Genomic DNA, 20,426 nt, shown 5'->3' with positions numbered 1-20,426 from the left:
GTGGTCCGTGGCCACAAAAAGGTATTTAAAGGGGGTCCATGGTAAAGAAAAGGTTGGGAACCATTGGCTTAAACCATTTGAAGAGTGCCAAATTGGAGGCACATGCTATAACAAATCAATATATTTTGCCAACTAGCCAGGAACAAAAGGCTTGGCTTCTTCTACTTGATATGCAGAAATTAGCAAATGAAGCATTTAATCATAGGGGAGCTAAAGATTATCTTCTTGCTAATAGCTGCAGATCAAAAGCTTATTCAAGGAATAACTCCATGGGTATGATTCTAAATCAAGAAATAAAGGCTCTGCAAGGCAACAAAGGGCAGATTAGATGGGCAGGAACAACCAGAACACACTAGCCAGGTGTTTCTTTCTGAAGCAGAAAGGACCCATATGATAAACTTTGTTTTCTTTATGATTGTAATCCTGTAAACCTAAATGCCAGCCCAGAGATTAAAGGAGGGAAAGCTGTGCCAATTTCTTTAATTATAGGAATAAAATTGCCCCTTCGCTGAGCCCTCCCACAACTTGCCTATTTCCACCAGATGTCCTTTTCAACCTCTTGATAGCACAAGTTACAAACTCATGATTGGGAGGACTCCAGATTCCAGAAGCTGATTCTGACCTACCTCTCTCAATACAAGAAAGTTAGAAGCTACCCACAATGTAAATGAGACTTTGGGCATGTTGAAGACAAGCTGAAAAAAAGTAAATCTAGTGAGCTAATCACCAGGAAAGCATCATTATTCCTGTACCTTGTAACTACTAGTTAATTGCAAGATGAATGCAGAGCTGAAAATCATTGCTCCTGAAATAGAGGCAGCTTTGCTTTATTCAGATCTTATTTAGAATTGCTTGAACTTGTGCCATCCATTCGGTTTCCCTTGGAAAACCATCTCTGCAAACCCCATCAAATTAGGAAAAATTCCAGGGGCTGTTCCAAGGTCAAAAGAAATTAAGGGTCCCATTCTTGGTGGCCAGGAATAAACAGTACTGTGATGCTTTTCTCAAACTTTGTAGTTACTTCTAGACATTTCAGACATTTAACATCCCAAAGAAAACTTGACTTAAACTTCTGAGTATGGTCAGGTAGCACATACAGTATAAGTCAATTACTATGTTAGGTATTCAGGAAGCCAGTAATTCTGAAAACTGACCGTGGTGCCTACATAAAGGTAAAGCAAGAGATGAAACATCAAACTTGGTAAAGTCTTGGTTTTCAAATCTTGGACTGGCTCTCAAGCCTGACTTTTTTGTGTGATACTTCAATTCCTGCTTATATTTCAAGCTTCTCACTGTGAATGTGTGGACAACATTGTGAGTTTTGTCCACATTCCTGACTCATTTATTAGCTTGCACGTTCAACTTTCTGGTCACTAGCTATAGAAACAACATCAACCAATTCAACACATTTTCATTAACAAAGGATTTGTCCACAATACATAGGAATAAATATAAATTTTAGAAAGGACACAGCAGTCTTATACACACACACACACACACACACACACACAGAGTGCTTTTCCCAGTTACTTGGGTTCTTTGTTGTTGTTGTTTAGATTAGCTAAAGACATTCTGATCTCAACACATCCTGAGTTCATTTGCTGACCTGCTCCTGGAGGTAATAGGCACTGTCTGTCATTGATTGCTCCAATGTGGCTTTCCCCGTATCTTGTTTCAGTCTCAGCTCCTTGAGCTCTTTCTCTATATCCTGCACTGTTGCTCTGCATCACAAAACCAACAAAAAAGAAGTGTCATTTTTTTGGAGCATATGACATATATATGTGTACTTTGTCCACTATAGAAACTAATATATGGTTTCAAGGGTAGATCAGCAAATTTGCCTTGTTCCCTTCTCTTGAATTTTCCTGCAGATAGGATGGAGGTATCCTTAAGTGTTTAGTGATGTCACCTGGAAATGCAAAATGCTTCAAACATTTCTGCTTTCTATAAAATTGCGAGGGCAGATGAGCAGGACAGATCATCTGCAGGTAATAAACTGGATTAAATACCTACACAGGCTTTGAGCCAGAAACCCTTCTTGATTTTTTTTTACGTCTTTTGCTTCTATATCACATGAATCAATTCCCCACAGCAAAAACACCCCAATACCGTGATAAGCACCTGGCCACAAGAGCCATGTGGTATGAGGTGATCACCACAATTCTTCCCATTTGGGGGCCAAGAAAGAGGGAGTTATTGCTCATGCCCTAACTCAGGGGTAGGCAAGCATGGCTCTTTTATGACTTGTGGACTTCAACTCCCAGAATTCCTGAGTCAGCATGGCTGGTTCAGGAATTCTGGGTATTGAAGTCCACAAGTCAGACCAAGCCAAGGTTCCCTAACCCTGCCCTAACTACATGTGACAGCAGATGCTATGTAACCAGATCTTTATGCTGAATCTCCTTGGTAAAATGCATGCTTTTTAATAAAAGCATTTTTGTCATGTACCTGCATATATGCCATCCAGTGAAGTCAAAATTACATAATTACATGTTACATTTTTGTTCATTTACCGGTACATGTTGCTCTGAAAATGGAAGTAAGCAACATCCATAAATTTCATTATCTAGGCTTGGGGCTTTAGTTCAGGAAGGGTATCAACCAAGGAAACCAGCTACTTGCTATGACTAGAAGAAAAACTCCTTTGCTGATCTCAGCTAACTCCCAGACGTGGTTCCAATTCCCCTCTGCCCAACAAATAACTTCCATTTTTTTCAGGTGGAAGCCCTTACAAAATGTGTCTTTAAATGAGAAACAGCCCAGTTAGAATGGTTAGCTTCTCATATCAGAATAGACCAGTATGCTTGTCTGTCGTTAACATCTATCAACCAAACCAACTACAGTTTATTCAGTAGGCCATGGTTATTAATTTATGAGATTTATGTACCACTCTTATTTTGTAGAAATAAAATAAATGTTTCCTCCTACTATTTTTCCTCATCACCCAATTAGTTTCCATGCCTAAGCAGGGACTAGAACTCCTGATCTCCCATTTTCTAGTACAATTTAATCGGAAATCCCATTTGTGTAGTGGTTAAACAAATTACAATGAAGCACAGGCCAGTAACATATTCAAATGCATTTTCACACTCTGCAAGCTACACTAACAGTTTTGTTATATTGCTATATTTAATCTATTTTCAAATATGAGCAATGCTGTGTTCTTATAATGAAGGACGGCATGGAAATGTTTAAAATGCTGCTTTGACACCATCAATTGATTTTGCTAAAATTACACTACAAAATCTTTGCTTATGCATCACCTCCCTGTAAGGCGTCTGCAGAAAATGTGTCAAAAAATCATAATAGTAATTGTGCCTACACTACCAAAACTCTTGGTGGAGAATCAACTGAGTGATCGCCATTTTGATTATTTTGACCCTGTGGGTAACTTAGCAACCAGCATCATGAGGTATTGACCAAGGGTTATAGGTTGGCTGTTTTTGAAAAGGCAACTGAAAGGACGACCATGTCCAATATCTTTCTGAGGAAAAATTACAGATTTTTTTAAAAATCATTAATCTATGTTTTCTAATGAATGCAACTGAAATCTCTGCTAGACAGGGCTTTTCTGTTTATATCTGTCAGAAAAGCCATAGCAAAAACAATGACATTTCCAAAACAATGAGCAGTCAAAGAAATCTGACATCAGAATATTTCATAATTGAGAGAGCCAGACGGGTATAGTGGTTTACAGGCTAGAAACCAGGAGACTCTTAGTTCTAGTCCTGCCTGAGGCACAAAGCTAACTGAGTGATCTTGGGCCAGTCACTCTCTCTCAGCCCTAGGAAGGAGGCAATGGCAAACCACTTCTGAAATCTTGCCTCCAAAGTCAAGACTAATGCAAAGCATCTCTGCCCCAAATTGGCAACAAAGCATCAAATTAAGTTTCAAACAGCTTTGCGCATTTTACTTTAAAAAAGTCATTCACTTCCTTGGGAGATAATAATTAGGTTGAGGTTTGCCATGTACTTTTGTAACCTTTCAATACTTTCTTACACAGTTTTTCAGAATAAAGATCTCTTCCTTTTCTTCCTGTAGCAAGCACAGCATGCATATGATAGATTGCCTGCCATTTACTATATTTAGCAAGATCTTAAGAGTATCAGTGAAATAAACATGCTTGGCCCACCCGCAATACCATCTCTTCTAGTGCTTTCTAGTTTTTTTTACCTGAGATAACCTATTTGCAAGGTGATCTGACTAGCTCCTTCTATTTTCAATGCCTCTTCTCCCGGTGATTCTCCTTCAATTGCATTCTGAATCCTCCTTAACTAGAAACACAATTGGAGGGAAAAGTAATGTTTAGAAGTCAGGTTTGCCACAAACAACTCAAATGACAAAACTCCTGTATAGAATAAAACGTCCTGTGGGAGAAAAGGGGGCAGCACAGATCTTTGTTGAAGCAAAGAAGTCTTGAGGTAGATAAATGGATGAGACCCCTCATAGACTCTGTTTGCCTATGTAGAAATAAATGAAATATTATAAATACCTGGGGTTGGGCAAAGCTTTGGATTTGATCTGAAAGAGATGCTTTCAGATCCCAGCAGCTGTCTATGATTTATTAAAGGAGCTGTGCAAGATTGCTGGATTGTGAGTGAAGTTTCTCTCTAGCAGCAGCAGCAGCAGCATGAACCTGGAAGAATCACATAGCTCCTTTAATAAATTTCTGACTGATGCTGTGTTCATGCTCCATTGCATTCCAAAATACTACCAAAGCACAGCACAGTTCCACAGACTGCAGCTGTTCTACAGCCTTCAGTCTGACAACCTGTAGATATGTTGGATTATAATTTTTACAACTGCTAGCCAAAAAGGGAAGTTATTCCTAGCCATCTGGGAGGATATCCAATGAGTCAAGGATGATGGTAACCTATTCTAGAATGGCCTATAGTTCAAATACATGCAAAATGCCTAACTACAAATTAGAACCACATGCTTCCAACTGTGCTAGACGGAAGATACGTTTACATAAAAGTAGTTTTTTTGCAACTCCCCAAAGTCTGAAACCAATCTGCAATCATCTGCAAACACAAGAGTCAGCCAGTGTTCATTCTCTTTTCCTTGAGGTGACTGACCGACCAGAAGAAGTGCACAATCCCATTCCATAATTCAATCAATGTCCATCCCAGCCCTTGAAGTATTATCAGTCTCAAAAATCTGCTTACCTTCATTTTACACAAAAAGAAAATAAACTGCTAGCATTTCTTTCCCCGGTGTGGAAACAAGATGCTGAAACTCTATAATAGATGTTATGATCAGCTTATTTATTTAAGTCTAGGAAGTGGAATCAGGCAAAAATCTCTTGCCAAAGGGACAATGGATTATCTGCAGTGGTTCAACGGAAAATGCCAGCCTTGCTGTGATATCTAATAAATCTATAATGGTAACTGAGAATGACCTTGGGAGATAGGAGGAAGAGCTATAGCCTAAACTAGGGGTGTCAAACTGCTGGCCCACGGGCCGGTTGCATCATGCAGAGGCCCCGCCCACCCCAGCTCCGGCAATGCAAAAAAAAAATTGTGATACGTGGCAACGTGTCACGTGACGCTGTGAGTTTGACACCCGTGGCCTAAACAATGGTCTGAAAAACAAAATTTGAGACTGAAAGAGCAGGGGTGGTGAAATCATTTCAGAAAGGACTTCCTTAGTTTTTGAAAGAGTGAAGTGAAGGAAGGGAGGGGTACTTTCAGGCTTACAAAATTCTGTTAATACGACCTTACACTTAAGGCAGAATTAATAATTCTAGCCATGCTTCATATCTGGATTATCTTGGAATGCTAACAAATTCAGAGCAGTTAAAAGCAAAGAGCAATTGACTCAGCTCTCCAAAACAGACAACATAAACAGATCAATCAGGTTTTAGAATGATTATTCTCAAAAATTTTCATCAGGAATAAAATGGAATCTTTATATAGCCCAATGGGAAAGCAGAGTGTGGAAAATTGGGCATGGCAAGCCCAGCTGCTGTCTGTCCTCACCGCTCTACTCTTGATGCACAAGGGCAACAGCAGAAGCCAGAAAAGGAAGGTGAAAATCAGATCTGTTGCTAGAAGACAACCTATGCAGGAGATTCCAGCTTCAGATTTTGGCATCTCCAGGCACAGCTGGTAAAGCTGAGAGTTGCTACCAAGTGGAGCAGACAATATTAAACTAGGTGAATTTATGATCTTGCTCAATGTTGTTAGTTGCGAAGTCATGTCCGACCCATCGTGACCCCATGGACAACATTCCTCCAAGCCTTCCTGTCCTCTACCAGCTTCTGGAGTCCATTTAAGCTCACTCCTACTGCTTCAGTGACTCCATCCAGCCACCTCATTCTCTGTCGTCCCCTTCTTCTCTTGCCCTCAATCTTTCCCAGCATTAGGCTCTTCTCCAGTGAGTCCTTCTTTCTCATTAGGTGGCCAAACTATTTGAGTTTCAAATTCAGGATCTGGCCTTCTAAAGAGCAGTCAGGGTTGATCTCCTCTAGGACTGACCGGTTTGATCGCCTTGCAGTCCAAGGGACTCGCAGGAGTCTTCTCCAGCACCACAGTTCAAAGGCTTCAATTCTTTGGCGCTCAGCCTTTCTTATGGTCCAACTTTCACAGCCATACATTGCAACTGGGAAGACCATAGCCTTGACTATACTCACTTTTGTTGGCAGGGTGATGTCTCTGCTTTTTAGTGTGCTGTCTAGATTTGCCATGGCTTTCCTCCCCAGGAGCAAGCGTCTTTTAATTTCTTGGCTGCAGTCCCTGTCTGCGGTGATCTTGGAGCCCAGGAAAATAAAATCTGTCACTACCTCCATTTCTTCCCCATCTATTTGCCAGGAATTGAGAGGGCGGGATGCCATGATCTTGGTTTTCTTAATGTTTAATTTCAACCCAGGTTTTGCACTCTCCTTCTTCACTCGCAACAAGAGGCTCTTTAGTTGATCTTCACTTTCTGCCATTAGAGTGGTATCATCTGCATATCTTAGGTTGTTGATATTTCTCCCGGCAATCTTAATTCCAACTTTTGATTCATCTAGGCCTGCCTTTCTCATGATGTGCTCTGCATATAAGTTAAACAGACAGGGTGAGAGTATACAGCCTTGCTGGACTCCTTTCCCAATTTTGAACCAATCAGTGGTTCTGTGTCCAGTTCTCACTGTTGCTTCTTGACCTGCATATAGGTTTCTCAAGAGACAAATAAGATGGTCTGGTACTCTCATCTCTTTAAGAACTTGCCAGTTTGTTGTGATCCAATCAAAGGCTTTAGCATCGTCAATGAAGCAGAAGTAGATGTTTTTCTGGAACTCCCTAGCTTTCTCCATCATCCAGTGTATGTTGGCAATTTGATCTCTAGTTCCTCTGCCTCTTCAAAATTCTGCCTGTACTTCTGGTAGTTCTCAATCCACATACTGCTGGAGTCTAGCTTGTAGGATTTTAAGCATAACTTTACTAGCATGTGAAATGAGTGCAATGGTGCGATAGTTTGAACATTCTTTGGCACTGCCTTTCTTTGGAACTGGAATGTAAACTTTTTTTTAAATCCCTGTAGTGTATGCTGCTAGCATACACAGGAAATGCCAGCGCAGCAGGGGACTGGTCAGCTCCAGGCGATAACCGCTGAGGCGGGAAAAGCCGGATGGAGCAAGTTTGACAGCCCCGGCGTGGTCAGCTCTGGAGGGAAGCCAGGGTTTAAACCTATTGGCCACATGCACTGGCGGGAAGCCCAGGTTTAATTCTATTGGCCATCATTCACCTGGGCAGGTATAAGAAACACCAGACAAACCCCTTTGTCCCAGATTCATTCCAGATCCGAATAAAGAAATACTACCCAGCTCAAGTGTCCGTCTCTCTATGCGACCACGCGACTTTGCACTGGCGACGAGGGTGGGATCCTGCACCGGACAACGCTAGCCACGGACAGAATCCAATCGGCAGCCCCGGATCCAGACGCAGGACAACCGAGACGACAAGATGACACAACTGGGTCAGTATCCCCTTTTCAATAGCGGCCGCCCTGAGGAGTGGGAAGCTTTCGTGGGGCAGATAGAATGCTACCTGAGGGCGAACGGGGTGAAGGAGGACCGGCAGAGAGCGGCGGTACTGCTCTGCAGCTGCGGCACAGAAACCTACCAGCTGGCGGTCGGCCTCTGCGCACCCGATGACATCCACTCCGTCGGCTACAACGAATTGCTGGCGAAACTGTCTGAACATTTCAAGCCCGAGACGTCCGAGATCGCCTGGCGGTATCGTTTTGAAAAACGGGATCAGCGACCAGGTGAGTCTGCCAAACAGTATATGGCAGCTCTGAGGCTGGCAGCTCGCCTCTGCAATTTCGAAAATCTAGAAATTAGGCTGCGGGATCGGCTCGTTTGCGGGGTGAGGGACAGGAAGCTGTGCCAGAAACTTTTTGCTAAGCAGAAACTGACCCTGAGGGATGTCCAAGACGAACTCATAGCCTGGGATGCAGCCGAGGAGCCCGAGACGAGGGAGGGCGGATCCATCCACCAGGTGAGAAGAGGCACCGACGCAGACGGGGAAGAGCTGGAGGTGGATGCCATCAACCGACCTCAGCGATCCTTCAACCCCGACCGAGACAACAGAAAGGAACCGAGACCAACCACGGCAGGCGAGAGAGACCAGGAGTGCAGATGTGGAGCGAACGGACCCCGGTCTACCCAGCCTCACGATCACAGCGCGAATCTCCCCCGGTCTACCCAGCATTGCGGCTGCAACTCCCGGTCTACCCAGAACAGCGGTTACGGACAGCCCCGGTCTACCCAGTGCTCTGGCTGTGGCGTGAGCGGCTCCCGGTCTACCCGCTGTGCAAGCTGTGGAGGACAGCATCCCCGGTCTACCTGCCGTTTCAAGTCAGCGAAGTGTCGGTCGTGCGGGAAAACGGGGCACATCGCGGCGGTCTGCAGAGGCAAGCAGCGGGACAGCCTACATGAGGTGGAAGCTGAGTTCCAGTATGCCACAGGTACTGGGAAGCGGTCGTTGGGTCTGACTGTGAGTCACACATCGAGACGGCCGGGCGTTTTCAAAACAGGGGCTCCTGCGGCGCTAGCCCAAAAAATAAAACTGAGGGTGAAGCTGCAAGGGGTCCCCTGCTTGATGGAGCTGGACTCAGGGTCAGCCGTATCCATCATCTCCGCCAGAACGTTTTTAGACATTTGCAAGCGGAGCGGTCAACAGGTTCCCTTGAGAACATCCAGACTGACCCTCACTGACTTTCAAAATTCACCGATCAAAATCCGGGGGGAGGCGTTGTTGTGGGTGCAGTACAAGGGATTCAAGGGTAAATTAAGTGTGTTGGTCGTCGAGGGCCAGCGGACTAGCCTTGTGGGGTTAGGGTGGTTTAATGCCTTGGGCATCAAAATCACAGGGATTAATCAAACACAGAGCCATTTGTCCCTAGAAGCAGTCTGCGAGGAATTCGCGGACGTGTTCGATGGGCAGTTGGGAAAGTACACGGGTCCCCCAATCTCATTTAGACTAGATCCCCAGGTACAACCCATAAGGATGAAGGCGAGGCGTGTTCCTTTCGCATTAAAGCAAAGATAGAGCGGGAATTGGATAAGCTGGTAGACCAGGGAGTGTTAACACCAGTGGATGGAGCAGATTGGGAGACTCCCATCGTAACGCCAATTAAAGCAAATGGGGAAATTCGTATCTGCGCTGATTATAAAGGGACGATAAACCGAGCTTTAAGTGCCCATTCCTATCCAGTCCCTGCAGTCAGCAGCATCTTAGCGTCCCTACAAGGCGGGTCGGTGTTCGCTAAATTGGACCTCGCCCAAGCTTATCAGCAATTGCCGGTAGACCCAGGGGCTGCTAGAGCACAAACGATCATCACTCACAAGGGAGCATTCCGGGTAGACCGGTTGCAGTTTGGGGTTAGTGTAGCGCCGGGGATATTTCAGGAGGTGATGGAAAGGACGCTTAAAGGAATACCAGGGGTTTGTCCTTATTTTGATGACGTCCTGATCGCAGCCAGCTCCCCGGACGTGCTGGCGACCCGTTTAAGGACGGTCCTTGAGAGGTTAAGGGGGGCAGGTCTCAAACTCAAAAGGGAGAAGTGCAGGATTGGGGTCCCAGAAACAGAATTCCTGGGGTTCAGGATAGATGCTCAAGGCATCCACCCATCTGCATCAAAGGTGAGGGCAATCAAAGAAGCCCCTGCTCCCAAAAACAAGCCTGAATTGCAGGCATTCTTGGGGCTCCTCAATTTCTACCACACATTCCTGCCTCACAAAGCCTCAATTGCAGAACCCCTACATAGGCTACTTGACAAGCAAGCGCCTTGGGAATGGACTGACAAACATGCAAAAGCATTCCAAACACTAAAAAACATGTTAGCAAGCGATGCCACTGTCACCCATTTCAGGGAGGATCAGCCAATCTGTATTGCGTGCGATGCATCCCCTTATGGGATTGGAGCAGTGCTCAGCCATCTCAAGGTGGATGGAACTCAGGCTCCCATCGCCTACTACTCCAGAACCCTGTCAGCTGCAGAGCGGAACTACGCCCAGATAGACAAGGAGGCACTGGCAGTGGTTGCTGGAGTAAAGAAATTTCATGATTACCTGTATGGCAGAGATTTCATAATCTTCACAGACCATAAACCTTTATTAGGACTATTCACAACGGAGAAACAAACACCACAGATTTTGTCACCTAGAATGCTAAGATGGTCATTATTCCTCTCTGCATATTCTTGTAAATTGATACACAGACCAGGGAAGGAGATGGGGCATGCTGATGGTCTCAGCAGACTGCCCCTAATGGACAAGGAGCCGGACCCAGCACCGGCTGCCCAAATCCTGGCAATCCAAGAACTGCCAGAATGCCCCCTCAACGCGAAGGACATAGCCACAGAGACACCAAAAGACATGGTTCTGAGCAGAGTTCATTCGTGGGTGAGTAGTGGGTGGCAAGACAAATCACCTGGGCAAGAGTTCACTGCTTACTTCTCAAGAAGGTTTGAACTGTCCACCCACAAAGGGTGCCTTTTGTGGGGAAACAGAGTCATAATTCCCACAAGGCTCAGGGAAAGAGTTCTCCAATCACTACACGAAGGACACCCAGGGATAGTAAGAATGAAGGCTTTAGCAAGGAGTTACCTGTGGTGGCCAGGGTTGGACAAGGAAATAGAAGCACAGGTAGCTGGCTGCTACACATGCCAGAGGACACGGCCAGAACAACCACACGCACCAGTCCATAAGTGGGAGGAAACACACTCACCCTGGTCCAGGGTGCACATAGACTATGCTGGCCCATTCCAAGGTCACACATTTCTGGTAGTTGTGGATAGTCATTCAAAATGGCTTGAGGTGATACCTGTAAGCAGCATGACATCAGCAGGGACCATCCAAGCATTGAGGGGGATATTCGCTACACATGGGTTGCCTGATGTAATCGTGTCAGATAATGGAACGCAATTTACTTCCTCGGATTTCCAGGTGTTCCTGAGGACCTTGGGGATTAGACACGTCACCTCGGCCCCCTTCCACCCTGCCAGTAACGGATTGGCAGAACGATTCGTGAGAACAACAAAAGATGCACTCAAGCGCATAGTACAGGGAGATTGGAAGCAAAGACTAGCCACATTCCTCCTTCACCAACACGCAACACCTTGCACTGCCACAGGCAAAAGCCCAGCGGAACTCAGATGGGGGAGACGCCTTATCACAACGTTAGACAGGCTCCATCCAGACAGAGTAGCCGCAGACACGGGGAACCCCAACATCAAGACACATTTTACCTCAGGGGACCTCATTTGGGCCAGGAACTACAGTACGGGTTATCCATGGGTGCCAGGGGAAATTATAGAGCAAACAGGGCCCCTTTCCTACAGAGTAAGGGTGGAGGGGGGACTCCTGTGGAAAAGGCATCTGGATCAACTGAGGAAAAGGACTCCTGAAAGGGGGGCAGAGGACACACTGGGGGGTGAGGAGGAAGATCCAACACAAAAGCCAATACAAACACATTCACCAAGGAGGATGGTTGGGGGGGAGCAATGGCAACCCCTGTACAGGCAGGAGTCTGATAGAGAAACCAGGCAGTCACCAGGAATCAGCAAATCACACACACAGACACACAGCAACCTTCCTCAACAGGAGCTTCAGGAAGGAATGAATAGCCACGCCACCATACCTCCGGAAGATCAGGTACCAAGAAGGTCAAGTAGGCCACACAAAGCGCCAAGCTACCTCGCTGACTATGTACGATCATAAGGGGGGCAACAGATCAACAAGTGTATCCATTGTAACCATGTTTTGTAAATATGTGTATATAGTTGGAGATGGTATGACAGAGGAAAAGTCCTCACTATGGGGGAAGGGGTGTAGTGTATGCTGCTAGCATACACAGGAAATGCCAGCGCAGCAGGGGACTGGTCAGCTCCAGGCGATAACCGCTGAGGCGGGAAAAGCCGGATGGAGCAAGTTTGACAGCCCCGGCGTGGTCAGCTCTGGAGGGAAGCCAGGGTTTAAACCTATTGGCCACATGCACTGGCGGGAAGCCCAGGTTTAATTCTATTGGCCATCATTCACCTGGGCAGGTATAAGAAACACCAGGCAAACCCCTTTGTCCCAGATTCATTCCAGATCCGAATAAAGAAATACTACCCAGCTCAAGTGTCCGTCTCTCTATGCGACCACGCGACTTTGCAATCCCATTTATATCCCGCCCTTCTCCGAAGACTCAGGGCGGCTTAAAATCTAAAGCACAATGTGCTTAACAATAGCCTTCATTCTATGTATATACCTGCTTATTAGGGCTTTCCCCCCCGCCACCCAAGCGGCATTTTTACAAAGTCAGCTTATTGTCCCCAACAATCTGGGTCCTCATTTTACCTACCTTGGAAGGATGGAAGGCTGAGTCAACCTTGAGCCTGGTGGGACTTGAACCTGCACTAATTGCAGGCAGCTGGTGTTACTTAAGGAGGCATTAGCCCACTGCTCCACCAAGGCTTTGATCTTTTCCAATCCTGTGGCCACTGTTGAGTTTTCCAAATTTGCTGACAAATTGAGTGTAGCACCTTTACTGCATCGTCTTTTAAGATTTTGAATAGCTCAGCTGGAATACTGTCACCTCCACTAGCTTTGTTGTTGCTCAGCTTTCCTAAGGCCCATTTCACTTCACATTCTAGGATGTATGGCTTGAGGTCAGTGACCACCTCATCGTAGTTATCAAGGACATTAAGCTCGTTCTTGTATAGTTCTTCTGTGTAATTTCACCACCTCTTCTTAATCTCTTCTGCCTCTGTTAGGTCCCTGCCATTTTGGTCCTTTATCATGCCCATTTTTGCATGAAACATTCCCTTCATCTCTCCAATTTTCTTGAAGAGGTTTCTAGTCCTCCCTATTCTATTGTTTTCTTCTATTTCTTTGCACTGTTCATTTAAGAAGGCATTCTTATCTCTTCTAGCTATTCTCGAATTCTGCATTCAATTGGGTGTATCTTTCTTTTTCTCCCTTGCCTTTCGCTTCCCTCCTGTCATCTTGGTCAGTACAAGGTCTTATTAAAAACACATAGTCACTTAACATGCAATTTCTGTTGGTCCAATATTTCTGCCTCAATCTGCCCTGACTGAAATGCTGTTTGAGTATTGCAAACTCAGAAGAACCTGTCTGGTACAAGATTAGTAACGGAAAAAAGGCTCATTTTTAAAAGAAGGAGCTGTAATCAAAAGCAGCGTCAGGCTGCATAGAATGGCATCACATCACAGGGGACACATAGGAAATGCAAAGGGGGTAGGATGTCTTCCACAAAATGCCTGCCTCCAGAAACAAGTAGCTTTCTTAGACATGCTGTAATTGAGGCCCATATTTTTAGAGACCCAAAGCAGGAACTGGTGATCCCTGCAATGTCTTCAAGTAGTAATCAGGATGTGACTTGACATATTCAGCAAAATGTTGTCTGTACTTGGTCTCAAAACCAAACACTTTAGCATAAAAACAACTCACTTTCCATTAAAAGGGATCACAGTACAAGACTGGATAATAAAGCCAAAAATGACTACAAGGAGCTTCGTAATACATTTAGGACAGAAAGCTATTGATTACAGATACAACCTACTTTTAAAAAAAATCTCATTAGTTTTAATATAAAATTCAATGCATTAGGATTACGACCACAATTGAGCCCCAAATTTCTGTTGTTAAGTGAGACATCTGTTGAGTTTTGCCCCATTTAACGACCTTTCTCGCCACAGTTGTTAATTTAATCACTGCAGTTGTTAAGTCAGTAACATGGTTGTTAAGTGAATTTGGTTTCCCCATTGATTCTGCTTCTCAAAAGATTACAAAAGGTGATCACATGATGCTGGGCCACCACAAACTTCGTAAGTATGAACCAGTTGGCAAGCATCTGGATTTTGATCAGATGATCATGGGGATGCTACAAAGGTTGCAACTGTGAAAAATGGTCATAAGTCACTTTTTTCAGCGTCGTTCTAACTTTGAATGGTCATTAAATGAACTCTGGTAGGCCAAGGACTACCTGTACTTAATAAAGCACTTTAAACAATGAGTCATTCAGCTGCAGCCCACGTTCTAGTTAGCCTTCTAAGCCACCATCTCCCTGGAAAATCTGAAAGCAGCCATTCTCACAGCCTGATTCCCCTTCTTCACTTACCACCTCTTTCTCAGACTTGAAGTCTTCTTCCAAGGAACGCATAGCATTAAGTTGTTCTGACAGATTAGGTGGAATGGTAGCAAAGGTCTTATAAACTATCGAGAAACAAGGAGGAAAAAAGCTATGAGAGGCAGATCTTGCAACAAAATAATATATAATCACCCACGCCCTTGCCCATTGTACCATTCCCCATCTTTTCAAAGTTCTGCTCCTTTCCACACCTCTGTTCTAAAGTAGTAGTAGCATTCTTCATGACTTGAGAACAGGCTAAATCTTTGAGCTCATCTATATAGCCCTAGAAATGTAATTTCCTCCCATCCTTGAGAATGGGAATCAGGCTGGTAGTGACTTTAAATTACTTAAGCAGTGGGCTGGCAACAACACAAAGGCTACATTGTGAGGCCCCTTCTTAAGAGAAAATGTTAGTGCAGTGTTCCCACGAAAAGGGGTAAGTGTGGATGAGCTTTTTCTTGGGCTCTTTCCTTTTTATCAATACTTTGAGATTCATCCCTTCAAAAGGATCCTGGCCTCTTGTGATTAAAAAAATGCTGACCTCACCACGCCTCTGCTCCCACAAAATATATGGAATGATGATGAAGACAACTTTGCTTTTCAGAAATACTTCAACAATCTCTAGGTCAGTGATGGCAAACCTGTGACATGTGTGTCCAAGGTGACCGTGCCACAACAGTTTTGAGGACATACCAGCGTTCACCAACACCCAACAGTTCTCAAAAACATACCCCATTCTTGTCTGATTTGTGGAGGCTGTGGGAGAACAGGGTGTGCTCTTGTACAGCCTCCAGAAATTGCCCATGCTCTTGTGCAGCCTCCAGAGCATTCCAAAATTGTGTGAACGGGAAGTGCTTTTGTGTGATTTCTGGAGGGTGCAGAGGCCATGGAAGAGAATTGTCCAATGCCGCTTCAAAAATGAAGGCCTTGTGCAACCAGGAGCAACCTCACACAGGCTGCAGGGCCTGTCAGCAGAAAGAGAACAGGTAAGGTAAACAGAGCATGGTAGATCCCAGAAAGTGCTGTGCTGCAGGGGCAATCACGGCCATTTTGAATGGCAATGGTGGCGCTAGGACTGAAGTCAAGGCCCAGACCTTTATTTCAGGGCCAGCCTCAGCACTATGACTGAACGCTGCAGTTTGGGATGGCTAGATGGGGGAGGGGAAGATATTTGTTCTTTTTTAGTTGTGGGGGAGTAGGAGGGGATGACATGCCAGCAGTCAAATTAGGCATTTTCTGAAATTTTGACATGCCAAGCCCAAAGGGTTCACCATCACTGCCCTAGTTTTATTGATACTTCCGTCTTCTTCACATTGTGTTCTTGGGGTACCAGATAGGTTTCGATGAAGGAATTATTATAACATGGGGTAAAGGGAGTTACATGCACATGCAGTCCGTACGTGCATCAGTGAGGAAGTCCTGTAGCCGGCGGAGATCAGAATGGCCACACTTGTAGTAGTCCAGCATGGCGATCTGGTCTCTGAGAGTTTGGTAGAGGTCATTCAGCTGGGAAAGGGAGCGCAGGGCATCCAGGGTCTCTGCATAGCGAGCTGGAGGCGAACTGGCCGAAGAGGAAGGAGTCTCAGAATACCCCATAGGAGTGGTCGAGGGGAGGAGAGGAGATGATGGAGGTATAGCTCCAACACCTAGCACAGGCTGCACAGTCAACTGATCTGCTGGAGCAGCAAGTAAGGCAGGATGTTGATATCCAGGTGGAAAGAGCCTGGGCACTTCAGGCTGGCCAGGATATCCAGTTGGGACTACAGGATAGATTCCAGGGGCACCAGGATATCCGGGTTGTGTCCCAGTTAAAACTCCAGGGTAGACTGGCTGAAGGCCAGGGGCACCAGGATACTCTGCCTCAATCCTAGGAACACCAGGCTGGATCCCAGGAGCACCAGGTTGGGCCCCTGGAACACCAGGATATGGAGCTTGTGCCCCAGGTACCCCAGGATAGACCCCAGATAGTGCAGGATAAGATGACTGAACTCCAGGCTCGGCCCCAGGAACACCAGGCTGAGCTCCAGGAGCACCAGGTTGGACCCCTGGATCCCCTGGATATGGAGCATGAGCACCAGGTGCTCCAGGATAGGGTGGTTGGCCTTCTGAAACTCCATGTTGGGCCCCAGAAAAACCAGGCTGGGCTCCAGGATATGGAATCTGGGCCCCAGGAGCCCCAGGTTGGGCCCCTGAAACCTCAGAATATGGGGCTTCAGCTCCAGATGCATCAGAATATGGAGTCTGGGCTCCAGGACTTCCAAGCTGGGCCTCAGGTGCTCCAGAATAGGGTGCTTGGGTTCCAGGATCTCCAGGCTGGGTCCCAGGTGCTCCAGGATAGGGCACTTGGGCTCCAGGACCTCCAGGCTGGGCCCCAGGTGATCCGGGATATGGTGCTTGGACTCCAGGACCTCCAGGCTGGGCCCCAGGTGCTCCGGGATATGGTGCTTGGGCTCCAGGACCTCCAGGCTGGGCCCCAGGTGCTCCGGGATATGGTGCTTGGGCTCCAGGACCTCCAGGCTGAGCCCCAGGTGCTCCGGGATATGGTGCTTGGGCTTCAGGACCTCCAGGCTGGGCCCCAGGTGCTCCGGGATATGGTGCTTGGGCTCCAGGACCTCCAGGCTGGGCCCCAGGTGCTCCGGGATATGGTGCTTGGGCTCCAGGACCTCCAGGCTGGGCCCCAGGTGCTCCGGGATATGGTGCTTGGGCTCCAGGACCTCCAGGCTGGGCCCCAGGTGCTCCGGGATATGGTCCTTGGGCTCCAGGATCTCCAAGCTGGGCCTCAGGTGCTCCAGGATATGGTCCTTGAGCTCCAGGATCTCCAGGCTGGGTCCCAGGTGCCCCAGGATATGGTGCTTGGGCTCCAGGTCCTCCAGGCTGGGCCCCAGGTGGACAAGGGTATGGTCCTTGGGCTCCAGGTCCTCCAGGCTGGGCTCCAGGTGGACCAGGGTATGGTCCTTGGGCTCCAGGTCCTCCAGGCTGGGCTCCAGGTGGTCCAGGGTATGGTCCTTGGGCTCCAGGTCCTCCAGGCTGGGCCCCAGGTGGACCAGGGTATGGTCCTTGGGCTCCAGGTCCTCCAGGCTGGGCTCCAGGTGGTCCAGGGTATGGTCCTTGGGCTCCAGGTCCTCCAGGCTGGGCCCCAGGTGCCCCAGGATATGGTGCCTGGGCCCCAGGACCTCCAGGCTGGGCCCCAGGACCTCCAGGCTGGGCCCCAGGATATGGTGCCTGGGCTCCAGGACCTCCAGGCTGGGCTCCAGGTGCCCCAGCTGCTCCAGGATATGGTTCTTGGGTTCCAGGACCTCCAGGCTGGGCCCCAGGTGCTCCAGGATAGGGGGCTCCAGGACCTCCAGGATGGGCTCCAGGACCTCCAGGATGGGCCTCTGGAACCCCAGGATATGCAGGTTGAACCCCAGGTATACCAGGATAGGGACCCTGGGACCCTGGATAGGTCCCAGGTGCTCCATGAAAAGGAGCCTGGGCTCCAGGTGCCCCAGAATAAGTCCCAGGTGCTCCAGGAAAGGGAGCCTGGACTCCAGGTGCCCCAGGATAAGTCCCAGGTGCTCCAGGAAAGGGAACCTGGACTCCTGGTGCCCCAGAATAAGTCCCAGGTGCTCCAGGAAAGGGAGCCTGGGCTCCAGGTGCCCCAGGATAAGTCCCAGGTGCTCCAGGAAAGGGAGCCTGGGCTCCAGGTGCCCCAGGATAAGTCCCAGGTGCTCCAGGAAAGGGAGCCTGGGTTCCAGGTGCTCCAGGATAAGTTCCAGGTGCTCCAAATTGAGGTGCAAATGGTCCTGGAACCCCAGCAATGCCTGGCAGTGTTCCAGGGACAGCTGCTCCACTTGGAGCCCCTGGTGCTCCTGCCTGAGCTCCTGGTAATCTAGCTGGTGGGCTCTGGCCTCCTTCTGTTCTCTGGGCAACAGTGCCAGGCTGAGATCCCACAGTTTTGCCTTCTAGTGAGGTTGAATCAGTTGGAGAGTGTTGGACTGGACTTGTCTCCTAAAAGGAAAATGGAAAGGGGATAGATTTAATAACAGGTGAAAGAGAACAAAAATTTGATTACTAAAAACATAACACATGGGGCAAGATTAGTTGTATTTTTTAAAAATGCAATTTTCTATCACTGACAAAAATATTATAGCCCGAAGTGATTAAAAACAATGCTGGTGCATAATTAGAGAACGTGAACAATTTCAGACAGAATTTGGCATGGCTTTTGATCCTTGGTCACAGATGAATAAAACTGATTTGAGAGTTCAGACCAAGAAGCAGAGTCCCTGATCAACCTGGCTTCCGGTAGCTCAGTTACTTTACCACAGCCTCACTCATTTTTGCAGAGCTGTTGTGAGAATAAATGGCTACCCTAAACTCCTCAGGGGAAAAGTGGAATAATGATGTGACAGGATGTCTCTCAAGCGATATATTTTCACGTCTTTAATTTACCCAAAACGAAATGGGATAGTAACTGTCACACCAATCGGAGAATGTATTGACTTGAACAGGTGACCTTTCCTTTAAACCAGGGGTCTTCAAACTTGGCCCTTTTATGACTTGTGGACTTCAACTCCCAGAATTCCTCAACCAGGCACACTGAGTCATAAAAGGGCCAAGTTTGAAGACCCCTGCTTTAAGCCATCAACAAAACTTGTTTGAAAAGAAAATTACATCTCCAGTGAAAACCTCTCTAAATGCAATAGTATTCATTAAAAGTATCCATAAACTTGTATACATCCACAGCAGAAGTAGGAGGGCATCTGAAATGGTGACAGAAGGACAAACTGCATTTATACTCATTCATTATCTATACACTAATGCTCTCTGTATGATAAATAAACAAGTTGTCTTTGAATTCTTCCCTCAAGAAAGCAAACATAATTTCTAGATATAACAGCATCTCAGTAGGATGATTTCTACAGAGGAATATAGCAAGGATATACTTTCAGCAAGAAAAATGAATAGAAAAGGAGAATTAACAGGGTAGGTTTAGTGCCTATATGGTTAAAATTCAGGTGAATAAACTTGATGATGCCTAAACTAAACTAAACCATATTATCTGGTTCAACAGTAGCAACTAACTGCAAGAGGGATCTGCAATCTTGCAATCACTTAAATATGAGCCAGCAGTGTGCTGCCACCGTCAAAAAAGCCAATGCAGTCCTAGGCTACATTATCAGAGTTACAGAATCAACATTATGTGAAGTGTGCTGTCACCACGTGGCTGTGTGGAGAAATCATAATGTGGGCAGTCAGACCCTCCTACCCTATGATGTATTTCCTTTCCCCTCCCCTTTCTGGGATGGACTTCCTCCTCCTTGGTCCTGAGAGAGTTCATTCTCCATTAGAGTAGACATGTGATACCAAGCAAACTCAATATGCAGATCCTGGGAATATTACCATTTTCTAACCTTGGGGACACCTTGGGAATATCTTGGAAATGCTGTACGAACACCATCTGAATGCATCCACCTATTGTATTCGATTCTACATGCAATAAAGGTATTTCTATATAAAAGGTGTTTCTACGAGTTCAAGCTATCTGGACAGATCTGTTAATGTTAATGACATCTGCTTATATAGACCATAGAAGTCTTAACAAGAGATTAATTAAAGTACAACAGCTTCGATCCAGAATATGAAGTGTTAATACCACTTTATAAAGCCTTGGTAAGACTATACTTGGAATATTGCATCCAGTTTTGGTTACCATGATATAAAAAAGATGTTGAGAATCTAGAACAGGGGTGTCAAACAAAGATGATTAGAGGACTGGGGGGTAAAACATACGAAGAATGGTTGCAGGAATTGGGTATG

The 20,426-nt window shown here is 46.5% G+C and overlaps 1 protein-coding gene across 1 annotated transcript in view; it reads right to left on the bottom strand.

The window, feature by feature from the left end:
- The window catches only part of QRICH2 (glutamine rich 2), a gene marked incomplete at its 5' end in the record, with an annotated part of 70,458 nt that overhangs the window by 38,649 nt on the left and 11,383 nt on the right, over window positions 1–20,426 (bottom strand). The window contains 4 exons of the mRNA XM_083353395.1: window positions 1,607–1,721; window positions 4,174–4,274; window positions 14,613–14,707; window positions 16,025–18,614. Coding sequence (XP_083209521.1) covers window positions 1,607–1,721; window positions 4,174–4,274; window positions 14,613–14,707; window positions 16,025–18,614 — 2,901 coding nt within the window. The remainder of the gene's footprint in view (window positions 1–1,606; window positions 1,722–4,173; window positions 4,275–14,612; window positions 14,708–16,024; window positions 18,615–20,426) is intronic.

This window comes from Vipera ursinii (genome assembly GCF_947247035.1).
Source record: "Vipera ursinii genome assembly, chromosome: 2".
Classification (NCBI taxonomy): Eukaryota; Metazoa; Chordata; class Lepidosauria; order Squamata; family Viperidae; genus Vipera; species Vipera ursinii.
This window is presented reverse-complemented; position numbering and strand designations above follow the sequence as displayed.